This window comes from Dendronephthya gigantea, unplaced genomic scaffold, assembly GCF_004324835.1.
Source record: "Dendronephthya gigantea isolate DGI-Jeju-01 unplaced genomic scaffold, DenGig_1.0 000038F, whole genome shotgun sequence".
NCBI lineage: Eukaryota > Metazoa > Cnidaria > Anthozoa > Malacalcyonacea > Nephtheidae > Dendronephthya > Dendronephthya gigantea.
Genome location: NW_021163048.1, coordinates 1,331,712 through 1,345,980, shown reverse-complemented (window position 1 = coordinate 1,345,980; position 14,269 = coordinate 1,331,712). Strand labels below are relative to the sequence as shown.

General features: G+C 35.0%; 2 protein-coding genes across 6 annotated transcripts; one reads left to right on the top strand and one right to left on the bottom strand.

The window, feature by feature from the left end:
• Positions 1 to 2,167: 2,167 nt before the first annotated feature.
• On the bottom strand, positions 2,168 to 8,740 carry LOC114526268 (methionine aminopeptidase 1D, mitochondrial-like). 3 transcript variants are annotated; one of them, XM_028547819.1, is made up of 10 exons: positions 8,712 to 8,740; positions 7,752 to 8,116; positions 7,394 to 7,545; positions 7,240 to 7,282; positions 6,570 to 6,733; positions 5,984 to 6,081; positions 5,453 to 5,500; positions 5,053 to 5,131; positions 4,807 to 4,880; positions 2,168 to 3,956 (listed from the first exon to the last, which is right to left on the bottom strand). In XM_028547819.1, the coding sequence occupies exons 2-10, from the start codon at positions 8,016 to 8,018 to the stop codon at positions 3,907 to 3,909; spliced, it is 975 nt and encodes a 324-aa protein (XP_028403620.1). In that variant the 5' UTR covers positions 8,019 to 8,116; positions 8,712 to 8,740; the 3' UTR covers positions 2,168 to 3,906. The 3 variants fall into 3 exon arrangements, with proteins under 3 accessions (XP_028403620.1, XP_028403622.1, XP_028403621.1); XM_028547821.1 differs by having other exon boundaries at positions 2,168 to 3,620; XM_028547820.1 differs by lacking the exon at positions 8,712 to 8,740 and having other exon boundaries at positions 7,752 to 8,501.
• Positions 8,741 to 8,807: 67 nt separating this feature from the next.
• LOC114526267 (probable glycosyltransferase STELLO2) lies at positions 8,808 to 10,669 on the top strand. Of its 3 annotated transcripts, none has more exons than XM_028547817.1 (4): positions 8,808 to 8,862; positions 8,945 to 9,072; positions 9,350 to 9,638; positions 9,999 to 10,669. In XM_028547817.1, exons 2-4 carry the CDS (start codon positions 8,946 to 8,948, stop codon positions 10,645 to 10,647), a joined length of 1,065 nt encoding a protein of 354 aa, XP_028403618.1. In that variant the 5' UTR covers positions 8,808 to 8,862; position 8,945; the 3' UTR covers positions 10,648 to 10,669. The 3 variants fall into 3 exon arrangements, with proteins under 3 accessions (XP_028403618.1, XP_028403619.1, XP_028403617.1); XM_028547818.1 differs by having other exon boundaries at positions 8,815 to 9,072; positions 9,999 to 10,107; positions 10,389 to 10,588; XM_028547816.1 differs by having other exon boundaries at positions 8,815 to 9,072.
• Positions 10,670 to 14,269: the final 3,600 nt, after the last annotated feature.

Below are 14,269 nucleotides of genomic sequence, written 5' to 3'. Positions count from 1 at the left end.
AACGAGTCGTTTGGCGCCCGCGAGTGGCTTCCGCTGGCATTTCAAATTATGATGACGCATCACGAAATAGATAAAAATTCTAGAAATTCTAGTCGAAATTTTAGGGGAAATCTATCATTTCGTTGGAAATATTCTCCAAGGCTGAATTGGGATTTGGTCACCAACTAACCTACTTCCATCGCAAGAAACGCACGTCCAGCCATCATCCTGGGGCCGGTTGTTTGAAAGCCGGATAGCGCTATCCACCGGATAGTGTTTTTTCAATCGCTTTAAAATCGCTCGTTGTTGGGTATAACTTTGCTTAAATCTTAGTATCACTAAAACGAGGGTCCACTTTAATGTGAAGTCAGCCCTACTTTTGCATAATTGCATTTATTCATGTTAGAAATCAGTCCTTGTATCGAAAAGTAAAATAAATTGACTATTTTGGAAATTGGATGTTGAACAGCATTTCAATGCAAATTTTGGTTCCGCATAAATGGATGGTACTTGGAGTGTACTAAGGTACTTGAAGTGTACTAAGATGACTCTACGGTTTGTATTTGAAAGAAAGCGAATGGCGATGGCAAAAGTGAATCCCGCAACTGAGATTAATCTTTAAATGAGGCCAATCAGTCAATGAGTTATGAGTCCAAAACTTTAACTGCATTTTTACTAGTGTATTTCTGCAATTGGCTTCTTATTAGGATAATTTCTAACCTTCCTAAGCACAGTTTTGATTAGGTGTTGGGTATTTTTCAAAATTGCTTTATTTTAAGCAGTTATTTAGGAGGTATTATTGAAATTCGGTCAAGATAAAAATGAGATGTGAGCCACGGACAAAAAACGATAAAAACAGAAGCTCTTTCTAGTACAGTAAACATAAATGATTCATTTATTACCAATGTGAATTAAATACATACTGGCTTGCGAGGTTTGCTATATATCACGTCAGGATCACCAGATCAAATTTCTAAATATTCATGTAAACCAATTTCAAATGTTCAAAAAAAATTACATAAGACGCGTATTATCTAACAGTTGAGAAATTTGACCGCGCTGACCAAAATAATCGCTGGCACTTGAACAAATAACCTATATAATAACCCAAATTTTGTCTGAGCATTCGCGAATAAATAAGTGCGTGAACTATGTGGCGTTCGCGTGACACACGCGAGAAAGTTTTCCCTTAGAGGCGCGGGAAAATTAAGGCATTTAAAAGTTTAAAAGCCAAAACCAGCCTGGTACACAGGCGCTTTAATACCAAAATATATAACGTTGCATTCAGTTATTGTATAGAGGTCAGCTGAGGAAAAGCGAGCGCGCGGAGGTGCTTGGGGTGGTTTTGCTAACTTTGTCAACACTCTGATTCTCTGAAAGTACTCTGTTTAGTGATTCTCTTTCTTTAAACTCAAACACTCTCATAATTAGGCATGTTCTCAAGTTGTTAGGTGATTTCGGTATCTAAGGATTTCCGCCAGTCGATTGTGCTATTTTTGCAGCTCGTGAGCTGCTTTTTGAGCGTTATTTGAAGCAAAATAACAAATTGCAGTATACTGATTGAAATGGAAAGGCAATCTAAATCCCTTTCCCTTGCTGCTTGTAGTTCTTAAATATACCTTGTATTTGTTGTTGTGTGAATTTCCATCATAATTACGATATAATTAGTCGTTATATATTCAGGACTTCCGTTTATTACTTATATATTCAGGACACTCTTACAACAGAGCATGCACGCGCTTGTCACGAAATACCACTGGCAGTATCCTACAACTAAAAATACAGTGAATATAGCGTATTTCTGTCATTCGGTGATATATTTTTAAGGCTATAGCCTATAGACGGATAGTTGGGACTTGGGATAGGTCATTATTTAGTTCTTTCACTACAACCAAGCTTCTGCTAATGATATTAATCCTAAAATGAATGCTATGAAACCAATAGTGTGTCTATGGCTGTTCTACATGCTCGATGGGATCATCTTCGTTGGACTCGTCAAAGTCGAAATACGCACCACGACAGTCAGTAAAGGACATATTAACGGGGAACAAACCAATTCTGTCGAAAGTGCTATAAATGGTGTTGGATTATGGAAAATTTTCATTGGAAATAAAGTGATTAGAATGGAAAATTCGACGAAGCGTTTGATGTCACATTCAATAAAGCTCGTAAAAACAGTGTGTGTAACAAGAGGTATACATATATACATATATATATTAACATTGCCTATTTTATAGTGGCCCTAGAGTGGCCCACGGCAAGAAAAATGAGAAAACGAGACGCAAATTTTTTTCAGTATGGCGGCCCAGAAAGGCCACGAGAAAATTTTAAGAAAAGCTTTTCTGTTAAAAGTTTGTCGCAAACTATTTTTGTCAAACCCATCGAAAAAACATTCAACTGCAATACTTCAGACTGCAAATTATAACAATTTCTTGTCTAATCTCTTAGGGTTAGCAGTTGTTTACATGAGCCCGGTTACCCGATTAAACGAAGTGTGAGATGATTTTGAGGTATCAAACAAGTCTTTTATTTACTGTGAAAACGTCATAAAAACAATAACGTACGTAATGACAACAGACGTATATCTAGTAATTCAGTCTGCGAGCAGGCAATATAAGAATATCACGCAATATACAAATATCACGCAATGAACACTTCTAGGACAACCCCTAACCAGCTACTAACCCTAAGGGATTAGACATGAAATTGTTACCATTTTTCCAAAGTATTGCAGTTGAATGTTTCTTTGATGGATTTTGAACTAGCTGGAACCAATGCCAATGGGTGATGATAAAACCTGGAACGCTAACTTGGCCGCCATCTTTGAAGCCAAATTTTAAGGCAGTTTTTCTGAGTTTTTGAACTTTTGGGACATACGTAGAGATTATTTATCTAGGAATGTCTAGCACTATGTAAAATACAATCATTTGCTAGTATTAAAAACTCAGTTTTTTGCTTCAATTTTTGGCTTCAAAAAAGTATAGCGCTAACTATAGCAGTTAGTATTCCAGGTTGGTCACTGGGCGACGTATAGTAATTAAATATGGCGTTTTTGTACCCGCTTTTTTGCAGTACGCGTGTGCGCAAAGTGACCAACTGCGCATGCTCGGCAAGTGCCTGAAATTTTCAAAATGGCTAGGATTTCTTGGCAAACGTCTGCTCAAACTTTTCGATTAATTGGAGCTTTACAATATCGTCGTTTATACCTTCAATCTCAAGCACTTGCCGAACATGCGCACTAAAAAAGTGAGTACACTAGTTCCAGCTCCATATCTATCATATACTCTGTGGTTTGAGCTCAGAACAGAAACTAAAACGCCTTGGGGGTGTTTATTCATATATTCACTTCTGCCAGACGGATGTCTTTTCCGCTGACATTTAGCTTCTCCGCAAGCTTAAATGAGACTTATGCCGGTTGCGAAAACATAACTGATATAAGTCGACTCTTTTATTTAGGGCTATGATAATGTAAGCACATACCAATTTTTAGGACTCACGTTATAGCTGCGGCCGGGTTTATATACTCTTACTCTTATACTTTTCCAGGTTGGTCCATTTTGATTAAAGAGAACTCGATCTGGCTTTGTCTTGGTCTTATTATGTATTGTTTACTGTCGATACTCGTCCTCAAGTACTTTCTTCTACCCGTTGGAAGAAAAATAAAAAGTGTTATGGAAATCGTTATACCTAGTTTACGCATCATACCAGGCTGCAACACTCGAGTGCCAATGATAATGTCAATATTATTCGTTGTCTTGGGGTTCACTTTGTGCATTCCACTCCGCCATTTGTACTTAACTGGCCTTACGGATCAAGAGGACAGAATAGTCGGAGAGATTTCAAGCGATATGATTCACAACAATAGTGCAGTCTATCTCTTTATTAATGTAGATTGGCTTCCTGTTTTCTATTTCTCATTTTTTTGCACTAGTTTCCTCCTGAGTTTTTCGTATTGTATTGCAACAGCGTTTGACACCCTGGAGCAGAAGCCACAGATGAGGACAGATGTTGAAAAAACATTCGCGACTGAAGAGGGCATATACATCGATGTATAAACGATTTATTAGCTCAGTTTAACGAAAATGGCGTATTAAAGTGGTCTATATAATTTATATATACTTTTCTATTAGACTTTCACTATTAAAAATAATAGCTATATATAGAGAGAAATAATAAAACAAGTCAGAATATTTACAAAACATTTTTGTGAAAACATGGTATGTGTCATTTAAAAGTCATTTCAGGATCCTTGACATTAATTTTTGCTAAGGGGGGTTAAATGAATTTAAGGGGCTGTTTACATGATCCCATTTAGGCGAGATTTTTACGAGGCGTGGACTGACTTTGAGGTATTGAAATGAGTGAATAACATGCATGATCCTGGTACTGAATCGCGTAGTCATCCTAACAATAACATGTGCTTGTTTGGTTTCAAAAAATTATATTTCATTATATTTCGAAATATATGAGAATACAAATGGTACGACTTCGTCTTTACTGTGGTTGGCGCTTCGGAAAGTCACACCATTTGTATTTTCATATTAAGCATTTGAAATAAACGACAAAATTTTTAATTGCAAACATGTTTCGACTCAACTATAAGCCATCTTCAATGCGAATGAATTAGTTATTTACATTATGAAATATTCAAAGTAGAAATATGATACAGACGGGGTGATAGGTACAAGGCGAGGTATGATTGGGATTTTGGTATAATTAGGATTTTAATATCTCAAAATCCTCTCGTGCTTCGTTAAATCTGGGTAACCGCGGGCTCATGTAACAGCCCCTAATTTCGAGTTTTCAACTAAAACTTTTCTCAGTCACCTGTTGTATTATCAACGGTCAAGATTTCTGCTCCGTTGTCCGTTATAAGAATTGTGTGTTCAAATTGGGCTGACCTATATAATAAAATATACCACATTTTCACTATAACCATTGCGGATTTGATGGTTGAGCATGCAGTTGTGCGCCGCCACAAAGCATGGCAAGAAAAATCTAGCAACGTAACTGGTGATCGAAGAACGGGCTGAATGTAATGTAGGATAAAATGGAATTTGATCACCAACTAACCTACTTCCATCGCAAGAAACGCACGTCCAGCCATCATCCAGAATAACAAAATCCGGAAAGCCTTCAGTGATAATTGGTTCTACAAAAAATTGTGAACGCAGTATCTTTTAAATATCTGCTGAAGATGAATCGATCGATTCGAAATATATAGGTCTATATTTTGTAATGTGAAATGATGGAGACTTCAGTTTTTCGGTTGTGGTTTATAGTTACGTCATTCTGTGACGTCAACCCTACTTTTGCAAAATTGCATTTACTCATGTTAGAAATCAGGACTTGTATCCAAAAGTAAAATAAATTGAGTATTTTGGAAGAAATAAAATACTTTTAAAGTTAATGACAACATCATATGACAACAAAAAACAATAGGTCATCTTATCATGTATTTCGGGATCAATACCTATTGTAAATGTCATTCCAGATTTCATCCTATCTAAATTTTCATTCTCTAAAATGGAAAACAAAAGAACATGTTAAAAAACGGGAATTTCAATGGAAGTTTTGGTTCCTCAATTAATATGTTGTTGTATTACTAAGTTAATGGGTACTTGGAGTGTACTAAGATGACTCTATCCTTGGCTAATGGGGTGTAAGATGTATACTATAGAGGTACTGAAATAGTGTTTGTCATGATACGTCTAATAAATTCCGTAATTGAATTATTTTTATATTATCAGTTTAAACATAGATGCATCAATTATAGACATGCATCTTTCTCGCTATTTATCTCGACTAATGACCAAAAAATGCCCAGGGTCGGTATTCTGTAACAATACTATAAAGTTTCAGCCCTGTTTCAAACGTCGTGATTCTTGTACGCAAAACGCATCAAAAACAATAGAAAATCAGTTGAGATGCCTCATTATCTATTTTTGTTAATGCGTTCGGCACATGAGAAGCACGACGTATGAAACAGGCCTGACTGACCTACCAAAGTGGAAAATATCCGGTGGGCCGTGAAAATAGCGGCCTATCCCATGACCAATGAAATTTGGAACAACATGAAAACCATTTCTTTTTGCAATATCACTATACATAATATAAAATTACTCGATGCTTACATATAATTATGATCAACACTCTTGACAGTAAAATTTGCCACCAAAGTTAATTTATAGAAGTACAAATAAAAATAAAGTAACATCTACATAACAAGGATTTTTAGCATTGTTGCATGAACAAACTCAATCGATTTGCCCGCAAAAAATGCTTGATCAAACGACTGGTTGTTTTGTATTTATTTTAAGGACAGAACAAGCATTTCAGTTGTAATATTTTTTTATAATTTTGTATTATTTGTCAATCAGGGACGTCTATGATATCTGTGGTAGGTACTTATGCTTGTTTAATTCTTCAAAATTTGGCTGTTTGTGTTAAAAAAATTTAAAAAATTGTAAGAATTGTCTATCATTACAGATTACGTAAAGAAATGTGAACACTGGTTTTGGACCTTGTGAGTTGTGACAAGGATATATAGTACAAAACTCGAAATGAAATTTTAACAGATATATAGCTACCTTATAGTTTTTCCAATCAACGAAAAACGCTCATTATGTTTGCAAACATTGATCGCAGCATAGAGACAATCTTTGGTAACTGACACAAGCCGTTTACCACCGTCGTCAACGTTACCCACCAAAAATGTCTCTGACAAATCTCCGTGAAAACCTTTTAAATAGACCTAAAAGTTTGAAATAATGCATCACTGAGCTACAGCAAAACTTAAAAAAAAGAAAAAATTGCATATACAACTATTGCCCAAAATAAGGCCCTAGGTCGAAACGTCGATAAGTTCTTTGTCTATCAGGCAGTTGTTATACCATGTTGATGGGAAGTTGTTTGAAGACACTTCCTGGTTATACTGATATTATACTGGTTCATATATACAGCTATACTGTTGTTTTACGTACACAAATCATAATAGGAATCTTAGAAATTTCGCATGAATAAACTTTGTAGAAGCCGATTGATTGCAATTTCAACTATCATTATCAATCCAGTTGTAGCTCCCTTACTACATTACGAGCCAAGACGGCAATTAAGAGCTCGAAAACATGGGCTCGAAAAATGGAAAGAGCGATATAAGGGGGGAAAGGGTAGCTATGCCTATAGCAAATGGGATCTGCTCGGATTAAGTTCGTATCAGTTTCCTAAGATTTTTACATACAGTCGTGATATTGAACTCACCGAAACATCGACATTTATTATATCACCATCCTTTAGTATCGTGCTAAAATAATGTGGTACAATTGCATATAATAACGTTGTTCAACTGAAGTGTCGCTGAAATCTATTATGTAACGTTAAGATAAAGGGAAAAACTAATATGTTTTAAACATACTCAGTATCTGGAATACCATGACAGACGACGTCATTCACCGAGGTACACACTGATTTGGGAAAACCTTTGTAGTTTAACGGCGAAGGATAAACTCCCCGTTCAATGGCGGCATCATGGACAATTTGATCAATTTCTTCAGTCGATACACCGACCTAGAAAATGCTATACGTTATGCAACGTTTAATTGGCTCAGCAATAATAATTCACGCTAATCAATTTTTTTTATAAAATTACTTTTTCCTTCCTCACAAGTATATTATGGTATATCAAAATATTGTTTTAAAATTTCTTCATTGTACATACGAAATACTAAGTGAAGAGCAGAATATTAACACTAATGACTGTTAAAACAAATTACCTTCACAAAATCTCTTGCAGTATTCAGAACTTTCCTTGCAACAGCACATGCCTCTTTCATGCATTTGATTTCACTTGATGTTTTTACTTCTGCTTGTAATGGTGATGGTGGTACAATACCATTCATCGCATATGGTGGCTGGGCAAGATGTGATGGGACATTCTTTAAGATTGCTTTTACTGTAATATTCTGGCTTTTATTTTTCAGATTTAAAGATGACACTGCTTTGCTTTTTAACTTTGATAAAACTTTTAAACCTCGTGACATTTTATATTGTTGAGCAATTAATCAGCCCATCCAAGACATCCAAGTGACTTGTCCCTGACTATATATGATATGTACATACCATCAATAAATTATTATACCTAAATGTGACAAAATATAACCTCAGCTAAGCCAGTGGTCTTGTGGCTGCTTTGTACCCATTGCTAATATATACCAAATTGGCAATATTCTGCATTCCATACATTCAGTGTTCTCCAATCATCACTGTCATTAAACAATGAGTAAAAGAATGCATCTATCAAATCATATCTAAATCTTAGGAGAAAGGGGTGCCTGAGTTGTGAAACAATTGTCTTGACTTTTCTTTTGCCTCCAGCCTCTAGGGATGGTTTTTCATCAGATAATTGATGGAATATATAGTCTTAAATCCACCCATGCTGCAGCACAAACGTCATGTATAAGAGAGACATCGTAAATCCAATCCAAATCTCTATCCAGATAATTCGTGTGTGCGGCAGTGTGCCAATTTATGAAATGCTATCAAAACTTATAAAATGACAATGAACATTGCACTGTCGATTTTTCCTATGGCTATGCACACTATATTGCTGCATTATTTACTTTCCAGTAAATTGTAGTAAATAGGGAATCTAGTATATTAAAATTCTTGATCGTTAATGTCTTAATGACAAAAAAGTCACATGTTCCAAAGCTAAAAAATTAAATATACCATACCTTCTTGTTACCTTCTTGTAATATAAAATGGATCTAGTTCAACATAAGATTCTTACACAAAGTATCTCGGTTCTTACCTCGTCGAGTTCAAACTTTGCCTGGGGACAACAACACGTAGGAATGAAAACATTCCAAAAGTATTTATACTTGTGTATGTTTACATTTTGTTATCTATTGCCGTAATTTAGCTCTTTTTAAATCTAACATAATGACATTATCCAGAGTGTTTTCAGAATGAAGATTGGTCAACTGTGTTCGGGTGGAGTACGATTAAGACTCCTTTCTAACAGGATATCGTTTGTTATATTTGGCTGTCTACTGATTGCTGTCTTCATTTCTATAAATTTTTATATGTTTAAAGGTGAATGTCTTTTTATGTTTTGGGAGACCAGTCGTTTATTACTACACTGTTATGTGTTATCCTCGTTAAAAAGACATGCTTGATGCTTTAGTAAGCTAACCTTACACCAATGGATATAAAAAATGGTATACTAACATGAAGTATGCCTCGTGTTCAGCAATAGAATTAGCCTCTAGGTTTTTCCAACAGGGTTTTCCCATAGCAGATAGTGATTGATTTAGTCAAATGTATTATAAGCAAAAAGTAAACTCATATTTGAAAATTCAAAATTTCCTAGATTATCTGCATTCACCAATGTTCACACCACCTGATAAAATCAATTACCATGATCCTGATGACACAAATTCCGGTGAATGTTTAAAAAACTACTTTGAAGATGTCCTATTAATTATTGTTTACCACTTTCCATTTTACGACTCAATTCCTTTGCTCAAGTCATTTTATGGTGATGTATTTAAAAATATTTTGATTTGTGGTCCAGAGTCATATTTTTACTCATTTGTGATGGTAGTAGAGGTCGGTCCTGGGCTGTATGGTTACGAATGCGCCGGTGAAGCTATACGCAGGTAGGCTAAACTACAATGAAGTGCTCAATCACATGTGTACATTCAGATTCAGCAGTTAAATCAATGCGAGATGTAAAGTAGATGTAGAGGCCTATTGAGCTTGTTTCTGCATGGAATTTGTACTGTCTTTGTATAAAGAATAAATTTCAAGAGCATCTTAATGAATTTAAAATTGGAGAAATATTGAATAAATTATATATATAATAATAATAATACAATAATATTCCCAGCATTGTAATACTAAATAAAACATTGTAATAAAAACTAAACATTTTAATATAAGTTTTGAATTGAGAAAAACATTACATTTTCTTTTTAACATTTTAGCCTGCTATGTTTTGAGCATCATTTTGCTTTCAGGTACCCAGGTTATCGGGGTTATTTGTATATAAATGATGACATGGTTGTCAACTGGTGGACTTTCTCAAATCTTGACAAAGAAAAGTTTTGGCAAAGTGGGATTCTTACGGTGGGTGATAGTCATATTATGGGAGATCGACCAATATCAAACAGTTGGCCATGGTGGAATATTAAAAGTAAATCTGCTGAGGCATGTGAAGACACTTACTTAGAAGTGACCCATAAATATCAATCAAATAAAGTTATAAATATTACGAAATTGATCAACAGACATTTGGTAAATGGCGAGGGAGAAAAACGTTGTTTTAAAATGTGGTCAGACCTTTTCTATGTACCCAAAAGGTTTAGTGATCAGTTTCAGAGACTTTCCTTTATATTTCATAAAAACAGAGTGTTCTTAGAAGTAGCGGTCCCGACAATTATGAGTTTCCTGGATTTACGAGACTCGTGGGAAAAACATTACGGATTGTACTTGCCGGACAAGTATGGCTCGATTGATTTTGGTGATGGAAAATTAGTTTGGAAGAACTATAACTATGATCTTAGTTTAATTCATCCTGTGAAATACCATGGTAAAATAGCGGAAAAGAACAGGGAAAAGTTGACAAACGACATCATACCATATTCTAAAAAGTTCACAAAATGTTAGCAGTATTTTAATCCTAATTCGTTTAAGTCATATTTTTGTAAGAAATAATAAATTATTTAGAAACAAAACTGTGTCCACTTCTTAAACAACGCATTTATCAAACACATTTTCAAACAACACATTAGAGGACCTTAAATTAAATTATGATACACCAAAGCCTACGACGCGAGTCGCGGACGTGAAATAATAGACCAATTGCGAAACTTAGTGACCGCGCCTTCGTGCAACATGGAAACGAGGCTTATTATGCAAAAAACAATATTTGTATTTTTTGCAGTACAAAGCTATTCGCCGAGTTATATGCCGTTTTTCGCCTTTGTTTTACATATTTTTCGATTCCTTTCAGCTGGGTTTCATCGTTGTTATCATAGTTTTCAGGTTAGGAAGTTTTGCCTTTCAATTGAGGCGTTTTTGTGGTGTTTTCATTAATTTTTTCGGCTGCTTTCGTCGGGGAAATATAGAAAAGGCCGACACAAACTCAGGTAAAAGTTTAGTTTTTCCAAACTATTTCGTCTCAAGTTTTGAAAATGTATTTCATTTTTCTCCCTCTTATTTGTGCAAAATTTGGCGTTATGTATTTGGTGCAAAATCTATGTTTTTTATGTCAAAAATTATTGAAAAGTCACGATCGAACAAACCACCATGTTCACATTTCTCATCTAAAATTTTTTTATACCAATTTTATCGATCGATTGTAATTTGACAACAATTTTACAGCTCAGCAAAAAAATAGTAGAAATCTGTTGACAAAAACTATAACAGATAAAATAAGCGACGGAGTTTTATGTTTATTTTCCCTGTGTATATAGACTACAGTACATGTGACGTGATGCCGACTGAAAAGCAAAACAACTCTTCAACTTTTGGCACACATGCATGACATGGATAGTAAAATACTTATAACCAAGACATAATATCATTGTCTATTTTGAATTGCCATTTGAATAATCCTTTTCCCGCAATAACATACTATAAAGGTAGCCACAATGCGAGCTGCAGCGTTTTTTAAGATACACCTTTACATGATGGCAAAGCCGAAAGCGAAAAATATTTAAACCGGAGTTCGCAAGTGTTTTTCCGTTTACAATGGTGAACGGAATCCTTTCCTTTTCAAGTATTCCTGGTTAACCCTTATTAAACATCTATTGCATGGTAGTAGATAGAAAGAATAGTGTTTTGTACTAACAAAAATGCAGAATTCAGATGCAAACTCAGATGCATTCGAATTCGACTTTTATAAAATTCGGCCTTCAGGCCGGCATGCAAGCTATGCATCGTCTCTACTTTATTAAAACGAATATAAAAACATTTCAGTCAGTTACTTTTGACCATTTTAACAGTATTACTGTGGTATAAAGAAAAAAATACAGTGATATTTGTGAAGAAATTTGGATAAATGAAGCCATTTCAGTCATCAGGTTTGAAAATTATATAATCTGACTGTCACTTTTCAATAACTTTTGACATAAAAAACATAGATTTTGCACCAAATACATAACGCCAAATTTTGCACAAATAAGAGGGAGAAAAATGAAATACATTTTCAAAACTTGAGACGAAATAGTTTGGAAAAACTAAACTTTTACCTGAGTTTGTGTCGGCCTTTTCTATATTTCCCCGACGAAAGCAGCCGAAAAGATTAATGAAAACACCACAAAAACGCCTCAATTGAAAGGCAAAACTTCCTAACCTGAAAACTATGATAACAACGATGAAACCAAGCTGAAAGGTATCAAAAAAAATGTAAAACAAAGGCGAAAAACGGCATATAACTCGGCGAATAGCTTTGTACGGCAAAAAATACAAATATTGTTTTTTGCATAATAAGCCTCGTTTCCATGTTGCACGAAGGCGCGGTCACTAAGTTTCGCAATTGGTCTATACTGTCTTTATTTCCACAGTTTCAAAACAGGAATAAGAATTATGGACTCTTTTTGGTAAAAGAAGGTCAGAGCTGTATGTAAAACTAATGAAAACTGGGTTCCTAACACTAGCGGCTGATTTCATGCATGCATGTCACGTCCGCGTCGTTGGTGGGTACAGATGTACTGATATGATATAATATATATATATATATATATATATATATATATATATATAATATATATTATATATATTATATATATATATATATATATATATATATATATATATATGTGTGTGTGTGTGTGTCATTACAACTATTACTTTAGGTTTACAAACTATTTACAAACTACTTTTAGTTTACGAACTATTTACAACGTGGGCACACCTCGCCAATAGCTGCTTTGCAGACAAATCACCTGCAATATATTCCTCCCAATTGGCTAATATCTTACCCTGGACTTGCCTGTACAGCTTGCGCTGTCTTCTCTTCAATTTTTCATCGGACACCAAACGAACTTGAACCTCAATGAGTTGGGATTGTTCATGCAAGAGTCTCACCAAAAGATAAAAACTTAAGAAAGATTTAGGCGCTTAGCATGTCTGTTTAGCATACCATGGCAACCCTCCACATCGTTGTTGGTTCTCACAACTTGGCCGAAAACACTCCACGTTTCCGGCAGGCTTCCATAACTGTCCCTTAGTGACAATGAGGAAAAATGTATTATTAGTATCTGAATGGTAATTTTCTTTGTTAAAGTTTGAAAGCCTATTTTGAGCAAGGATCTTATCGTAATCTTAACACCAGATTATAGTACTAACGAAATGAAAAATTTGGTTTTTGATGGGTAACAAAAGTGTTAATAATTACCTTCGATCTAATTTGAGCGGATGTATGTAACCAATTCGGTTAATAATGGAGTGATGGCTTTGCTTACGAGGTTTTCAAACATACTTGGGATATGTTATGTAGGTAAAAAGGGCAGTGCCAGAAACTGTCTGCATAGCTTATGTTTGCTTGCTTATGAGTCGCGTTGTCATTCTTGTAGGCTGGAGCAAGGCCAATTTGCTGGATCTTTCTCCAAATGCATTGTGCCCAATGAAAGGCGCAACCACTGATATAGATACATCAGGCAAGACCTGCGGTATAACCTTCCAAAGTGCGTTCTCGAAGTCTAAGACAATCTTCTCGAGTTTGGTGCCAGACTGCCAGTCATAATGCCTTTGATTCCTCTCGGGATTTTTTTATAGTCCCTTTTTCGTTTACCTGACATCAAAATGTTAATTTGCACAGGATTGAAGATTTAATATAAGCACGAATGCCAAAGTGTAAGACAAGAACGTATCATGGGGTTTATTTACATTTCTAAACAATTGAACTTCTATACTTTTTAAAGTACGATCTGCTTCTGAATGTCGCGATCGAACAACATTTAGGTTCGCAAGGCATCTAAATGAATATGAACTGTATTGTTTGATGTCTCATTCACACGGGCTAAATTTAATCAAAAACATTTTAAAGATAATTTATATAATTCATTGTCAACTACACCCAGATGAAACAAGAACCACGTTCTCGCAAATTTTACCTTTGAGATATGAATAAATAAAAAACTACACGGAGAGTAAAATACCCAATGTGTCATGAAGAAAAATATTAATATGATTTGCCTGCAATATACAGCTTAACAAAAACACTTCACAATGTTTGACGCATTTTACAGGATTGCGGCCATTACGACTGTACATTTAGTAAAAC

Bases quoted from the DNA above. Each gene is read 5' to 3' on its own strand.
- LOC114526268 (XM_028547819.1), bottom strand. From the start codon at position 8,018: ATGTCACGAGGTTTAAAAGTTTTATCAAAGTTAAAAAGCAAAGCAGTG. The intron at 7,546-7,751 runs GTAATTTGTTTT...AGCATTTTCTAG, and splicing joins CTGCAAGAGATTTTGTGAAG to GTCGGTGTATCGACTGAAGA. The intron at 7,283-7,393 runs GTATGTTTAAAA...ACATTATTTTAG, and splicing joins CATGGTATTCCAGATACTGA to CACGATACTAAAGGATGGTG.
- LOC114526267 (XM_028547817.1), top strand. From the start codon at position 8,946: ATGAAGATTGGTCAACTGTGTTCGGGTGGAGTACGATTAAGACTCCTT. The intron at 9,073-9,349 runs GTGAATGTCTTT...AAAATTTCCTAG, and splicing joins AAATTTTTATATGTTTAAAG to ATTATCTGCATTCACCAATG. The intron at 9,639-9,998 runs GTAGGCTAAACT...TTTTGCTTTCAG, and splicing joins GCCGGTGAAGCTATACGCAG to GTACCCAGGTTATCGGGGTT.